This window comes from Diabrotica undecimpunctata, chromosome 7 (genome assembly GCF_040954645.1).
Source record: "Diabrotica undecimpunctata isolate CICGRU chromosome 7, icDiaUnde3, whole genome shotgun sequence".
NCBI lineage: Eukaryota > Metazoa > Arthropoda > Insecta > Coleoptera > Chrysomelidae > Diabrotica > Diabrotica undecimpunctata.
In genome coordinates this window covers 25,000,571-25,017,010 of record NC_092809.1, presented here as the reverse complement: position 1 = coordinate 25,017,010, position 16,440 = coordinate 25,000,571, and the positions used below count along the sequence as shown (strand labels likewise).

The 16,440-nt window shown below is 35.0% G+C and overlaps 1 protein-coding gene across 1 annotated transcript in view; it reads left to right on the top strand.

The window, feature by feature from the left end:
- LOC140445082 (fatty acid synthase-like) overlaps positions 1–16,440 on the top strand; it is a 124,665-nt gene that overhangs the window by 62,114 nt on the left and 46,111 nt on the right. The window contains exons 13-14 of the mRNA XM_072536888.1: positions 1,765–2,056; positions 12,431–12,629. Coding sequence (XP_072392989.1) covers positions 1,765–2,056; positions 12,431–12,629 — 491 coding nt within the window. The remainder of the gene's footprint in view (positions 1–1,764; positions 2,057–12,430; positions 12,630–16,440) is intronic.

The window sequence follows — 16,440 nt, the reverse complement described above, 5'->3', positions numbered from 1 at the left end:
CATTAGTTTAACACATTATTTTTAAAAAATTTTTACCTCCTATCACTTTTTTCAAAAAACAGTTTTTATCGAGTTACGGCCCTTTTCATTAAACTTTAAAAAATCACGTGCAACTAAATAAATGGCTAAAATGAATTGACAAGTACAAAAAATGTCTAAATTATTCCCATTTTCTTCAATACACTTTCGGTATCGTTTTAATAAGGAAAACCGAATGCGCTGAAAAATCATATTTTTCTGACGAAATTGATTTGCAGCTTCAATTATTCTAACCCTCAATTGTTGTTCGTCCTCTATTGTTACAGAATACACTTTCCCTTTCATAAACCCCCTAAAACAAAAGTCCATGGGGTTAAGACCTTGACATATGGGTGGCCAAGAAATAGGTGCGTTACGCCCCCTTCCAATCCACCGACCAGGATACTGCCTGCAAAGGTATTCCCGGACTTCATTACTGTAATGCGGTGGAGCGCCATCTTTTAAAAACCACATATTTTGCCTTATTGCAATATCCACTTCTTCCAAATACTCTTGTAAGTCGTTTGCCAAGAACTGCAAATAATTATCATAATTCAAATTTTTGGGAAGAAATACTGGGCCTATTAGATTGTTATCCAAAATTCCTGCCCAAACATTAACTGAAAGTCCTTTGGTGATGAGTCGTTTTTTTTTTGGCGTGAGGATTTTCGTCGGCCCAAATGTGCTCGTTATTTCATTTCTACTAAAGGTAGCCTCGTCGGTAAACAAAATATTTCTAATAAAATTAACATTTCGAGTGTTTTCCATTAGCAACCAATCGCAAAATCCAATCCTTTTAGGATAATCTTCAACCAATAACTCTTGAACCGTTGTTAAGTGATAGGGTTTAAGCAGCTGATCCTTCAAACGCCTCCAAACCTTTACTTGAGGAACATTTAGTTGAGCAGTTATTACCCTTGTACTTGTTCCAGGGACTTCGCCAATGATTTCTAAAATGTCTTCATCAGTTGCATCCATTATTGGACGACTACTATTGCCAGCAACTTGCGGTTGAGATGTACCCGTTTTCCGTAAACGACGATCAATGGTCAGAAATAATCGTCTATCGGGTGTATTTCGATCGCGGTATTTTACTGCATAACACCTTGCGGCTGCTACACTATTTCCTTCACATTCATCTACGATATTCCCGATAGTTTATTGATATCATAATTTAATCTGATCCAACTTACCCAAAGTTAAATGCATATTATTGCTTCAAATTATTGACTATTATTGATGGAACTGTTTGTAATTATTGTATCCGTAGAAACTAAATGTAATTTTATGATCAACTAGGAAAAAACTAGTTTTTCGAAAAAGTGATAAACGGCAAAAAAGTTTTAAAAATAATGTGTTAAACTAATGATGCCACACAATTCGCTTGATTAGAACGTACTAAAAAGTTTGGGGGGTGAATTCCTTGAATGCGGCTACAGCTTAATTGCAAATGGAGCACAAGGATGTATCCTCAATAGGAGTAAAAAAGTATTTTAAAGCTCACTCATCTTTAAAAACACGACATGCGCAATTATCTTTATTTTTATTTTTTACTTGCCACTGTAATGATAAAAAATGTCAGTCAAAAACACTACCAGCAAGAACAGAAGAAATAAAAGATAAAATAGAAGAAATGTAAGAAGTTTAATTTAGTTCTAAAGTACATTAATTTTTCAAAATGTCTTATCAATTTTACATCTCTGACCAGATTAATTTATACTCATAATTTTATTATTCTTATTTTAGAATATTTGATGATTCTGAACTGGTGTATGTGTATTATTCTGCTCTTAATTTTAAAGACGTAATGATAGCAACCGGTAAACTTCTGCTAGAAGGAATCGATAGCATCCCAACCATGGGTCATGGTATTGGACTTGAATATGCTGGAGTAACGCTTAAAGGTAAACGAATAATGGGTCTTATTGCTGGAGAAGCGTTAGCATTGCAAGTTCATAATGATCCATATTTTACGTGGGAAGTACCAAAACAATGGAGCTTAAGAGATGCCTGTACTGTACCTTGTGTTTATGCAACAGTAAGTAAACTATGAGTATATACTTATTCACTTATATATACAATAGAATCTCACTAATCCGGCACTTTAACAATCGGACCATCGTCCTACTACCAAACTGCACATTTATTGGAGCCGATCGATCAAAATGTTGTCCAAAAATTAAAGGTGGTTATTGTAACATAATAAAGAGCTTAAAAAAAATTAATTTGAAAGTTGTATTCTCTCTCGCTCATGCATGAATCTCTGTTTCAACTGACTTAATCCAATCATCATGTAAAAAGCTATGGTCTACAAGAAATGCTGTATCATAAGAAATAGAGAAATGTGATCTTAAATATAATCTATATATTGTCTATTGGTTTTAAAATATAACAGAAAGAGGCTTGGGAACAAGTGAAAAAGATTTAAATTCCTTAATATAACCATAAGTTTTGTCTTAGAAGTGTTAAACTTTAGCCCATATTCAACACATGTTTCGGTCACTCTGTTTATAAGTCATTGCAACTCGTTTTATACATATCCCATTACGATAAAACATACCCCTGTCTCACAAGTCGTATTTCCACTGCTTCCGTCGTATTCGGACCAATTCGTATGTTGGCACATTGAAATTTTTGATAATACGGAGGTCTTACTCAATAACTGCTACCTGTTTTAAGACACTTATTCGTTTGTCGTGGGTGACCCGTTCCAAGGCCTATTCGAAGTCAATAAAATACATATTTGCTGGTTGTTCTGTATTGCTACATCTTTGAACCAGAACCTACAAACTGAATAAAGCTACTCTGGATCCAACGTAGTTTCTGAAACTAAACTGTGTTTCGCTTAGTTGTATTTCTATTTTGTTGTAAATTCTCGAGTGCAGCATTCTTACGAAAATTTTTAGTACATGGCTCATTAAACTGATAGTTCAATGATCGCTACATTGTTTAGCGTTTATTTTTTTCGGTATCATTACAAATGTTGATATTAGCCAGTCTGTTGGTATATCCTCCCAAGTCCATAGGTGCAGCCAGCTGGACAATGTTTACTAATTTATTACACAGTGACTATTCGGGTTGGGCATCGCTGCGTGATATAATTCTGCATAATGGACTTCCTAATTATCAGTAAAATTTACTCGTTTGAAAAATTTGACAACAGCGCATACTTAGTTAGTCAAGCATTTTGGACATCGGAACTTTAGATAGCAAAATATGTTACCATACGTACGTTTTACATACAAAACGGATATTGACAGAACATGAATTGGTGGTTATTTTGGCAGATAGCGATTTTTTCCTCAGTGAGGATAGCTATAATGATTTTAGCGAAAACGAGAATGTTTCTGAAAACCTTCAAATGTTTTTCATGAAAACGAAAATATTGCCCAAAATAATTTAGAAATCTATTCAGATCCGGAGTGGGATTTTGACGATGACACTCCTTTACAAAAAAATCCGAAGATTTCTACTACATGTTCGAAAATAAATTTCAGATTCTTACTCAAATCTGTGGCTTCTACGATATTTAAAGAAAACAGAAGACGAAATAAATTAACATGGGGTACTAAAATTATATTTCACATCATATCGTTTTATCTAAGTAAGAACCTTTGATGAACTGGCTTCTAGTACTCACAATACGAGTAAATAAAGAAATAAAAAAGACATTTAAGAATTGATTTCACATATAAGTGCTTCTACAATTCGCTTATACGTATGTTGTCGAACGAGAGAGGCACTGTTTGGAATGAACGTACTTGCTCAAAGATGTCGAGATATATCTGTAGACATATACTATTGTTTTATTGACTTCCAAAACGCACTTGATCGTGTTAAGCACTCTATATTGATTGAAGCTCTAAAAGACATTGGCTTGGACGGCAGAGATTTTCGAATAATTGCAAATTTATATTGGAATCAAACAATATCAGTTTTAGTAGATGGTGTGGAATCACAGGCTCTTAATATTAAAAGAGGAGTACGGCAGGGATGCCTCTTGTCACCCCTGCTTTTCAACGTTTACTCCGAAAGAATTTTCAGAAAAGCACTTTCTGAAAAACAAGAAGGAATACTTGTGAACGGTGAAGTCTTCAATAATTTGCGATATGCGGACGATACAGTACTCCTAGCTTCTAGTCAAGAAGATCTGCAAACACTACTTGATAGTATACTTGATAGTGTCATTGAGAGTTGTAGGGAGGCAGGTCTGGATCTGAACATACGGAAAACCAAAATACTCTTAATAATACTTAAATATATATATATATATATATATACAATAGCACTAAAGGCCTTAGAGGCCCATGGCTTAAAAAGTTTGTTCTTTCTTCATTTTCGCTTTTCTTTATGTACTGAGATCTTCTCTGGCTCGATATGTGATTTTTCTCCATTCCTTCTTGTTATTCATTTTTCTTTTCTGGCCTTGTAGTCCAATTTCTTCCATATCTTTTTCTACCTCCTGATTCCATCTATTTTTTGGCCTTCCTTTTCTCTTTTTTAAAGTTATAGTGTAGTTCATTACCCTTTTTGAAGTCCTCGTGTTCGGCATCCTTTCTAGGTGACCTCGCCATCTTAGTCTCTGTGCCTTTATGACTCCTATTATGTTAGGTTGATTATATAATTTCTTTAACTCATCATTTGATCTTCTTATCCATAAACCGTCCCTTATTATTCCTCCATATATCTTCCTCAGGATTTTCCTTTCCCATATCTCCAGTAAATTTTGTTCATTGTTTGTCATTGTCCATGTCTCACTGCAGTACGTTACTATTGGTTGTATAGTTGTTTTGTATAACTGTATTTTTGCCTTTCTTGATAAAAACTTGCTTTTCAACATTCCACTAAGAGCATGTACACTTCTATTGCCTGCCATTATTCTAGCTTGTATTTCTTCTTTAATGTTAGGTTTGCGTGATATTATTGTACCTAGGTATGTAAATCTTTCTACCATTTCGAATTCGTAAGATAATCTTTCTTCTACTTCTACTTTAAACTTTTGTCCATCCCTGAACTGATCATCTGTCCACTGCATACATTTTGTTTTAGTTTCATTTATGTAAAGTCCCATTTTCTTTGCTGCTTTTACTATTCTCTGTACTATCTCCTGTAGCTCTTTTTTTCCTCTTGCCAGCAACACTATATCATCCGCAAATGCCAAAACTTGGTGTCTTTTATGATATAGGAGTCCTTCTCTATTGATTTTCGCTTCTCGCATTATTTTTTCTAGGCATAAATTGAAGAGTAATGATGACAAAGGATCGCCCTGCCTTAATCCTTCGTTTACTATAAATTTGTCCGATACATGATTGTTTACTTTGACTCTGTTTTCTGTATTCTCTAAAGTAAGATGTATCATGTTACGCAACTTTCTGCTAACTCCCAGTTCCTCAAGGGTCTCTTTTAATTCCTTCCTTTTTATTCTATCGTATGCTTGCTGGAAGTCGATGAATAGCGCTATCGTTGGTAAGTTGTGTTCATAGCTTTCTGCTTGTAATTCTCTGATTATGAATACTTGGTCCGTTGTGCTTCTCCCTCGTCTAAATCCGCATTGGTATTCGCCTATTATATTTTCAACTTCTTTTTCTAGCTTATCTTTTATGGATTTTGATAGGATTTTATATACGGTATTTAGTAACGCTACTCCTCTGTAATTACTGCATTCTGTTTTGTCTCCTTTTTTGTGTAATGGGCAAATAATGGCTTCCTTCCAATCTTCGGGTATTCGTTCTTTTATCCATATCTCCTTTATGATCTTGTATATCCAATTATTTAGCAGTTTTCCACCATATTTCATCATCTCTGCTGTTATGTTATCGCTTCCAGGGGATTTGTTGTTTTTCAGATTTTTTATGATTTCCTCGATTTGTTCTTTGCTGGGTGAATTATCTTCTATGTCTTCTAAGTGTTCGATTCTTGCTTCTGTTTCCACGTATTCTCTTTGGTTTGACTTATTATTGCCATTTAGTAATTCATCAAAATACTCTTTCCATCTTTCGGCAATTTCTGTTTCCCCGCTTATATTATTTCCTGCTTTGTTTTTGACGAATATGGGTTTTTGTTGGAAACCTTTTTTTTCATTTCTAGCACCTTGATATAGGTTTTTTATTTTTTTATTTCTGTAATTCTCTTCTATTTCTTTTAGCTTATTTTCTATGTGTTTTCTCTTCTTTTCTCTCAGCACTCTCTTTACTTTTTGTCTTTGCTCCCTATATCTATTCTTTGTCTCTGTTGTTTCTTTCGTGATCATTTCAATCCTTAATGATTTTCTTATTTCTATTTCTTTTTGGCACTCTATGTCAAACCAGTCTTTCCTCTTTTTATTCTCTTGTTTGTTACATTCTTTTGCTGCTTTGTTCATTATTTGCTTTATGTTTTCCCATTTGTTCTCAGTTTGCTCTTCTATTTGTATCTTTTTTAGTTCTCTTTCCATTGTTTCCTCGTATATGTCTTGCTCTTTCTTTGTTGCTAATCGAATTGGGTTATGTATACATTTCTTTTTTTTTATTTTGTTTTTGTTTTCTGGTATCAGTTGCTTAATTTTGATGCCCACCATGTAATGATCTGAGTCGGCGTCTGGTCCTCTGTATGTTCTTATCTTCTTTATACATTGCTGTTCTTCTTTTTCGATGAGCACGTGGTCTATTTGGTTTTTAGTCTTTCTATCTGGCGATATCCAAGTTTCCTTGTGTATTTCTTTTCGTTCGAAATATGTGCTCATTATGATCATATTTTTTTCTCTTGCGAAATCTATCAGGAATTGTCCGTTCTCATTAGTTTCATTGTGTTTACTATATTTTCCTATTGTCGGTCTAAATACTTCTTCCTTCCCTATTTTGGCATTTGCGTCGCCTAGAATAATTTTCATATCATATCTGGGTATATTTTCGATTGTTCTGTTTAATTCATTGTAGAAACATTCTTTGACATCATTATCTTTTTCTTCTGAAGGCGCGTGAATATTTATGAGGGTGATTTTTTGGTATTTTCCCTTGAACCTGATACTACATATGCGGTCTGATACTGGTTTAAACTCTACTAGTGCTTCTTTTAGCTCTTTTCTTATCATAAAACCTGTGCCTAACGTTCGATTCTTTCCACCGCTGTTAAAAAACATTGTATCTTCTATTTCTAATATATCATTTCCCAGTTGTTTCGTCTCCTGTAGAGCTACTATGTCAAAATGGAACTTTTCGATTTCTCTCGCTAAGTGTTTAAGTTTGCCTTCTCCATATGTGCCTCTTACATTCCATGTTCCCAAAAGTAAGTGTTCTTTTCGTAATGTTTTCTTGTGTTTTGGTCCCGTTATCATTTTTTTCCTCTTTTTTCCTTTTTTCGTATTATCGCTAACCTTGTTCTGTGCTTGTTTCGTCAACTTTATTCCAGTAGTACATTTAGTTGCTAGTTTTTTGATGTTTTTTTACATATTGCGCCTTCTTTGTCATTCCACTTCCATTCGCTGTTATTCACCCATATTTTTTTTACTCCAATCTTGACTTCATTTCCTTTATTTCTTTCTTCTTGAGCAATGTTTCTAATTGTTTTCTGTATTTCTCGTTCTTTTGTGGTTGCATCTTCGTTGATATATATTTTGTACTCTTTAATTTCTTTTAACTTGTGCTTTTTTTCCATTATTTTTCTTTTTTCTTCCTGGTTTTCCAATTCAATTAGGCATGTTTTTTCGCCTAACTTTTGAGCATTCCTTATTTTAACCTCTACTCCTATATGTTGTTTGATGAAATTATTGATTGTTCCTTTTAACCTTGCTTGCTCATATGTGTCTATCTTTAGGCCGTACATAACTATGTTATTTATTCGTCGGTGTTTTTCCATAACTTCCATGTTTTTTGTTATTTCTCTGAGTTCCTCCTTGATCTCTATATTTTCTTGTTTTAGTTCTGAATTTTCTTTTCTCAGCTCTCTGTTTTCCATTATGAGCTTTTCTATCGTTTCCTTGCATTCTTGTTGATTTCTTTTTATTTCCTTAATATCATCGGTGAGGTGGCTCACCATTATTAGTAATTGATCAATTTTTGTTGCCTCATTTTTTTTCTCTGGAGTTTTTGTTGGTGTTCTCGAAAACTTCTTGCTCTTTCTGAAAATGTTATCTTCTTCCTCGCTGTCTTTATATCTGTCCTTCCTTTTTGCCCCTCCTTCTGAAAGTGTATCATCACTGTCTAAATTTTTCATATATTTTTCCATTTTCCGGCGCCAAACACTGTCTTCCACCTCAGCAGTTCAGAGAAGACAGCGTTTACCGTATTTATTTTATGTTTATTAACCGTTGTTATTTTTCTGTGTCTACCCCGAAAGTCTACTCACAACGGCAACGTCGCAATTTCAAAGGTCAGAGTTTCGTTTCTATGCTTTGATGTTAATTAGGCTTATCAATTACAGCGATCTTACTTTTTATAGGGCCTTGGTGTTTTCGGATGTAATTTCACCGATTTTAAAGTTTTTTCTTAGCACTCTCCTTCACTTAATGTCTTATATTGTTCACTGGATATTTTCAATAATTTATTTCCCGTTACAACTCTCAGAAAATGAGTTTATTGCAGACGACAAATAAAATATTTGTTTACGTTTTGGTTACCGTGTTGCCGATAATACTTAAATACTTAGTAATAAGTAAACAACAGCGTATAAAACCGTCTATATATGTAAATATTAGCAAACTTGAGCAAGTTGATAAAATCGTTTACCTTGGACAGCAATTAAATTGTAACGCAGAAAGTCAAGGAGAAATTAGATCTATGATAGAGCAGGCTAGAGCGGCTTTTAGAAGGATGTCCAAGGTGTTATGTAACAGAGACCTAAAATTTGCATTGAGGATCCGCCTACTTTGCTGCTATGTGTTCTCGGTCTTACTTTATGGTGTAGAGTCCTGGACTGTGAATCAAATCGATCTAAATTGCCTTGAGGCTTTCGAAATGTGGTGCTATAGAAGAATTTTAAAAGTTTCCTGGGTGGAGAAGATTCAAAACTCCACAATACGAGAACGTCTCAGCAAGACTACTGAGATCATAAAAAGCATCAAGCAGAGAAAGCTGGAGTATTTCGGACATGTAATGAGAGGTCCCAATTATAGATTGCTACAAAATATCATGCAAGGAAAAATAGCAGGCAAACGCAGTCCAGGACGAAGAAGAACCTCATGGTTGAAGTACTTGCGAGATTGGTATGGTGTTGATACAAGCATGCTATTTAGGGTGGCAGTGAATAAAATTAAGATAGCTATGATGGTAACCAATGTTCTGAAAGGACATGGTACATGAAGAAGAAGAAGTATTTCGTCCTATTTAGGACTCATGACAGCGCCTGAGGATTGTCGTAAACGCTTCATGTACGCAACTAACAGTGTCATTGCTCCTGATCTTAAAATAAAATTTGTCAAAGAAGAAATGTCCTACTTCTTGACTTGATCAGAAGTATGACGAACGCATAGAAAATCACCCCAACGCATTGGCTGAACTCCTAATGAGACGTCTCGTCCAGTTAAGGTTAAGAAGGCATTTTTCATGTAATCTGCCTGTCAGGTTTTCGAACCTATTTATTGTTCTATAGTGTAGTATTGTGCAGGAAAATTTTCCAAGCCTGATCTTAGATCAGTAAAAGGAAACTGTCTCTGGACAGTTTTTCTAAATGTTTTGTTACTGTCATTAACATTTGCCTGTTGTCATTCTCGTCGCTCATTTCTATCTCCGATGAAAAAATTTCCAACAAGGTTACCATCACCGTCCAATCGCCTTCCTAACTTTGCGTTAAAGTCTTTTAGTTCATTCCAAAACTGATCTACCTTTACTTTTGTACCTGCTGTTTCCGTTTAAATAAACTAGATTCTATTTAATATTCCAACAATTGGCATCTATTTGGCCCGTTTCTAGTTTTGGAGTTCGCTTCTACACGTCTGTAGCAACAAAATAAGCCGTTTTGTTATAGATAAATTTCCGTTCTGTCCTATGCACATCTTCCTATATAGTGTTTTATGTAGGTACTATTTTCTGAGTTTTCCAATTCTAGTTTTAAATTCTTTTACACACCACAACTGCGGTGTAGGATTCTGAAATTTTGGACCAACCCACTCTAGACTGATGGTGTAATTGATTTTGTACATCCCGAAAATCACAGTAGCCACTTCTGCCATTCACATCGTACCGAAGATATTATTCTCCACCATGTCAACAAAATCGTTAGAAAAAAGTGCAGGGAGGCGAAAGAAAACTGGATGTCAACAAAAGGCCTAGAAATCGAATAAGTTCAGGAAAAATACGACACCTTTATTATTCATAAAAAAGTAAAAGAAATGACAGGTAGACACAGAAAGAGACAAGCAACAATATTAAAAAATGATAACAACGAAATAATTATGGGCACAGAAGACAAACTAGAGAGATGGAAATAATACATACAAACTCTTTTTGACGACGAGAGACCTTTTTTCCACCATCCACAGATAATCGAATAAATGAAAAAGGCCCAGAAATAACCAAATAAGAGGTGATTCACGCAGTAAAATCTCCGAAAGATGTAAAAGCCACCGGTCCAGACAATATCAATGTCGAAATACTAAAACTAATTGCAGATAAGGAAAGTAAAAGCCTAGACTTAATAACAGCACTATTCAATAAGATATATGACACAGGTAAAATACCAACAGACTGGCTAAAATCAACATTCGTAGCATTACCAAAAAAAAAATCGAATTCCTCACAATGCGATGATTATCGAATATTAAGCTTGATGTCTCATGTCCTTAAAACTTTTCTCAAAATTATCCATACACGAATTTACAAGAAGTGCGAGTTCCAGATGAGTGACACTCAATTCGGATTTCGAAACGGATTGGGAACACGAGAGGCTCATCTTGCTTTAAATGTCTTACCGCAACGATGCAGAGACATGAATGTAGATGTATATGCATGTTTTATTGACTATCGAAAAGCATTTGACTGCGTTAACCATCAAAAGATGATCGAAATTCTGAGAACAACTGGAGTTGACGAACAAGACTTGCGAATTATCTCAGAACTATACTGGCACCAAACGGCAACAATTGAAATAGAGCACACAACATCCGAAAATATACAAATCTGACGAGGAGTGAGACAGGGTTGCGTCTTATCACCGCTACTATTTTATTTTGTATTTGGAGTCTATGGGGTTAGAAGATGGAGGAAAGTTGCCAGGAATCGACAGGAGTGGCGACTTCTTTGTGAGCAGGCCAAGATCCACAACGGATTGTTGAGCCACTTATGATGATGATTTGGAGTCTATATTGAGCGAAGCATTAGACGAGGTCCAAGGCGGAATTAGCATAGAATTGGTAAATTCCATAAAATATTTGGGAGCAACTATTAATAGTCAGTATAATCCAAAAAAAGAAATCCTACCAAGAATCGAACAAGCAAGAAAAGCATTCATGAGCATGAAAACATTTTTTACAAGATCAGACCTTAGTCTGCAGCTTAGAATCCGAATGATCACAAGAAATCCTACCAAGAATCGAACAAGCAAGGAAAGCATTCATAAGCATGAAAACATTTTTTACAAGATCAGACCTTAGTCTGCAGCTTAGAATCCGAATGATCAGATGTTACGTTTTTTCTGTCTTACTGTATGGCTGTGAAAGTTGGACAATGAACTCTCAAATAGAAAAAAAAATAGATGCCTTTGAGATGTATATATACAGACGAATGTTGAGAATTCCATGGGTACAAAGAGTTACTAATGTTGAGGTACTTGGTCGCATGTGTAAACAAAAAGAATTACTAAGAATAATCAAAGAGAGGAAAATGTAATACTTGGGTAATGTGTTGAGAGGCGAAAGATATGAATTACTGTTAAAGTTATACTGGAAGGAAAAGTACAGGGCAAAAGATCAGTAGGAAGATGCCAGAACTTATATTTGAAAGACCTGAGGAGATGGTTCGACCGCTCATCCGCAGAAATCTTTCGCGCAGCAGCTTCCATTACTACAATTGCCATTTGGATCACCAACCTTCGAAAGGAGACGGCGTCATGAGAAGAAGATATTTGTTGTAATCTTCGCCCGTATTCCTGCGCAATGTAGAAGTGTTATACTTTTTAATATTGAGTTCTCAGTATTGACACTCTTTGGTGGGGAGACAGGAGAGTCCGTGATTCCCCTAAAAGGATTCAAAAAAGTCTCCACTTTTCCTTATACTGGGTTTATTCTCATTTATGTAACCACAAGCAACAACATTACTAAATATATTCATGTAGTAGATCGTTCCTTTTAATTGAGTTCTTAACATATAATTTGCCAATCTGACATACCATTTTGTTTCTGGATATTTGTAATTATGTAATTAACTACTTCCATCGCATGTAAATTAAATTAGTAGTAAAAGACCAATCCTTTATAACTTTTTACAAAAATATTTCATTACAGTGTTATTATGGTTTAATAATCAAAGGTCAGCTACAGCCCGGAGAATCAATATTAATACACGCTGGAACTGGAGGAATTGGATTAGCCGCTATCAATATTGCCCTATCTATGGATTGTGAAGTATACACTACTGTCAGTACGAAAGATAAGAGACAATTTTTAAAAAATACTTTTCCGTCCCTTAAAGATAAAAACATAGGTATGAAAAATATTTTTACTTTTAAAATTAAAATTTTAATAAATGTATATTTATATATAAACATCTCGTGTCACGATGTTTGTCCAAGCTAATATTCAAAAACCAATGAAACGATTGCAATAAAATTTTGTGAAAGTGTATTTGTTGGTCCAACTTAGGAGATATAATATTTTTATCTCAATGAATGATCCTTATTTTTTTTAATTGTAATTTCAAAATATTTTATGACTTCACTCTACAGCTTTAGTTCATTTGATCCATGTAGTCATAAAATATGAAAAAACGACATTTAACCAACATCAATTTATACTTTTATAACTTTTTTTTATAATAAATCGAGAACTATTGAATTGATTTGGCTAATTTTGGTTTTGAAATATTTGAATATTTGTTTAAAGTTCTAGAAAGGTCTAATGGATGAAAAAATATAATGAAATTTTAGGGAAAATATATAGTAGAAACACCGGTTTTATTTTTCCATACAAACAGTTACTTTGTACTCATACAAAATGTTTTATATGATCTACTGTTATAGTGGTAGTTCATTTAAACATAAAGTGGTGTTTAACAACTTGATGTCTATTTATTTTTTTCGTTTCGGGAAATTATGATGAAATTGTAAGAAAAATAGTAAAAGCAGTTTTATTTTCCCATACAAACAGTAAATTACCATCAAATATCAACTTTTATTAGTAGTATATGAAATGTATTAAAAAATGTGATTTTTACTCGAGGATAAAATATTTTTATTTTCAACATTGAAAATTAATAAAAACGAAAAATATTTTGAATTAAAAATAATTTTAAAATGTTCAAAATTATTTATTTACAATAAAAAAAACTTATTTTTAACATTTTCTCTGCAATAAAGTCAAAAATTTAAGTTTGTGCATTAATTCAATATATTTTAATAATTATAAATTTAATGAAACAATTCTAAAATAAACTTAAATTTTAAAATCTACTGAGAATATAAAAAATGTTAACATCTAATTGAGTAGGTATACTAAATTCATAAAATTTTACATATTATATTTTTATCGTATTGTTACGATAAATATACTGGCCTAACTTTTATGACTAATTATTCTGTTTTATTGTAGAAATTTCGGTGGAAGTCTAGAACCAAAATTATGGTGAATGAGCCGGCCAAGCTTCTCGATCTTTCGATGCTGTTCTAGTATATCAGGATTTCGTATATAAATACGACATTTTTATATGGAGGGCCAGTTAATTCTCAAGACCCGCGCACGCGAATTTGTCACGTACGGATATAATAAATTATTGTCAGATAAGTTAAAATAAATAAAGAAATAAATTAAATCCTTAAGTGTTATAAATATTGAACCTTTTAATAAATTCACAACAAATGGTGTCAGAACAGTGGAATACTTAGATAAATTGCGAAAATAAATTACAAGTGAATATAAAATAAATTGTGAAAATGGCTACGATTTATGAGCTGACAGTGACTAATTTAAGAAGACATCTTGAAGACAGAGAATTAGCTTCCACCGGAAAAAAGGCTGAGTTAGTCCAACGACTAAAGAACGCTTTGCTAGAAGAAGGACTAGATCCAGAGACTTATATATTTGAAGATGCTGTCATCTCGTCGATTTCGAAATTAGAGAACAAAGTTTCCGGCGACATCGCATCATTGGAGAACAAAGTATCCGGCAACATAGCTTCTTTAGAAAGCAAAGTTTCTAACGAGATTTCTTCTCTGGAAAGCAAAGTTTCTGCTAACATCTCTAAAGTCACTTCAGAGATATCTGCTCTTGACGATAGAGTGTCTTCGTTAAAAAACCAAGTTGCTGCCGATATGTTGGCCTTCGAAGAAAAGATTAAAGAGATGGAAAGGAAGATGGAGGAAACAGGGACAGCAGAGAGAGGAAACAATCCAATTACAGTGGAGACAAAAGAAGAAGAGACGAAATGTAAGTTGGAAACACGGCCGAAATTTGAAGGAAGTGGAGGTTCTGTCCATGTGAAAGTCCCAACTTTCGATGGAAAATCGTCATGGAACAACTACATGAAACAGTTCGAATCAGCCGCAAGAGCAAATGGATGGTCTGAAAAAGAAAAGGCTGTAAACCTGACTATCGCTCTTCGAGGAGATGCCTTAGATGTGCTTCAGACCATAGCCGTAGAGGAGACCGATGATTTCGAACAACTGAAGAAGAGGTTAAATATGCGATATGGCCACGAACATTTGGAGCATGTATATCAGTCGCAGCTTAAAAATCGTACACAGAAGAAAGATGAGGCTCTTCAAGAATATGAAGTAGATATTGCCAGATTAGTACGATATGCTTATCCAACAGCTCCCGAAGACATGATGGAAAAGTTGGCCGTTCAAACGTTTATTGATGGTCTTCGTGATCATGAAATGCAGAGAACACTACGATTAGCTCGTCACAAGACGCTGGTTGATGTTTTATCCGCCGCCCTCGAATACGAGTCAGCTACGCAGGCCTCTGGCGGTTACAATAAAGTTAGGACTGTAAAAGAGGAAGGAGATGAAGATAAACTTGACCAGCTCTTTAATTTGATGAAAAGCATGACATGCAAGAAAAAGAAGACCATAAAATCAAGAAACTCACCATCAGGAAAACCAGAACGAGTCAACCTTAGGGGGGCAGCTTCGACCCGGAACTCTTCCAAAGACCCTCTTATACTAATAGCTTCTTTGAAATGTCGTGAAGATAGTGTATATGTAGATGGAGACATAAATGGTAAAAAGCATACGTTGTTGGTGGATACCGGAGCGACCAGAACCATTATACGCCCGACAGTTATAAACAGCCGAAAGAAACTGTTACCAACGAGGTTGCGACTTCGGACCGCTACAGGTGAAAATGCCAACATTCATGGAGAAATCCAGGTACAATTGGGAATTGGAGCAGAAAAGTTCGTCCATACTGTTATAGTTGCTGACATCGAAGAGGATGTTATATTAGGAATGGACGTAATGAATATGCATGGATTCCAATTGGATTTTAAGAATAAGGTAATCAAAGTTGGCAACGAAGAGGTATTTCTCCATCCACATAATGACAACACTGTGCAAGCAGCCATTACAGAAGATACAGTCGTGCCTGCGAGAAGCGAAACGATCATAGTAGCGCGACTACAGGGAATTGTAGACGAAGGGACACCTGTTATGATGGAGCCTTGGAACCACGACGATGAGGTTGGCCGTGGAATCATAATTGGAAAGGAATTGGTGACTTCGGCCAAAGAAATTCCTGTGAGACTTATCAATGTCAACGACTACCCAGTGACCATCAAGAAAGAGACAAAGGTAGGAACTTGTGTACCTGTGACATCCATAATCCGTCAGGCGACAACATCTGATAATTCCAACGACAAATTCGACCAAATGGTTGCAGTTGCAGGACAGTCTCTAAATCAGATGGAGAAAAGGAAATTAAGGGAATTTCTTCGGCAGTATCGTGATATTTTCGTACCGAAAGGAGGAAAGACGGGAAGAACTACCGTTGTTAAGCATAAAATTGATACTGGTAATGCTAAGCCAATTCGTCAAACAGCTCGACGATTACCACAGGCGAAGAGAGAGGAAGCTGAAACGATTGTTCAGGAAATGAAGAAAGACGGGGTGATAGAACCTTCTACGAGCCCATGGGTCTCTCCGGTGGTCCTGGTTAAGAAGAAAGACGGAACGACGAGGTTCTGTGTGGATTACCGTTTGCTGAACAACGTTACCAAGAAAGATAGTTATCCTCTGCCTCGGATCGATGACACATTGGACACATTGGCTGGAAGTAAATTGTTTTCTACTTTAGATTTG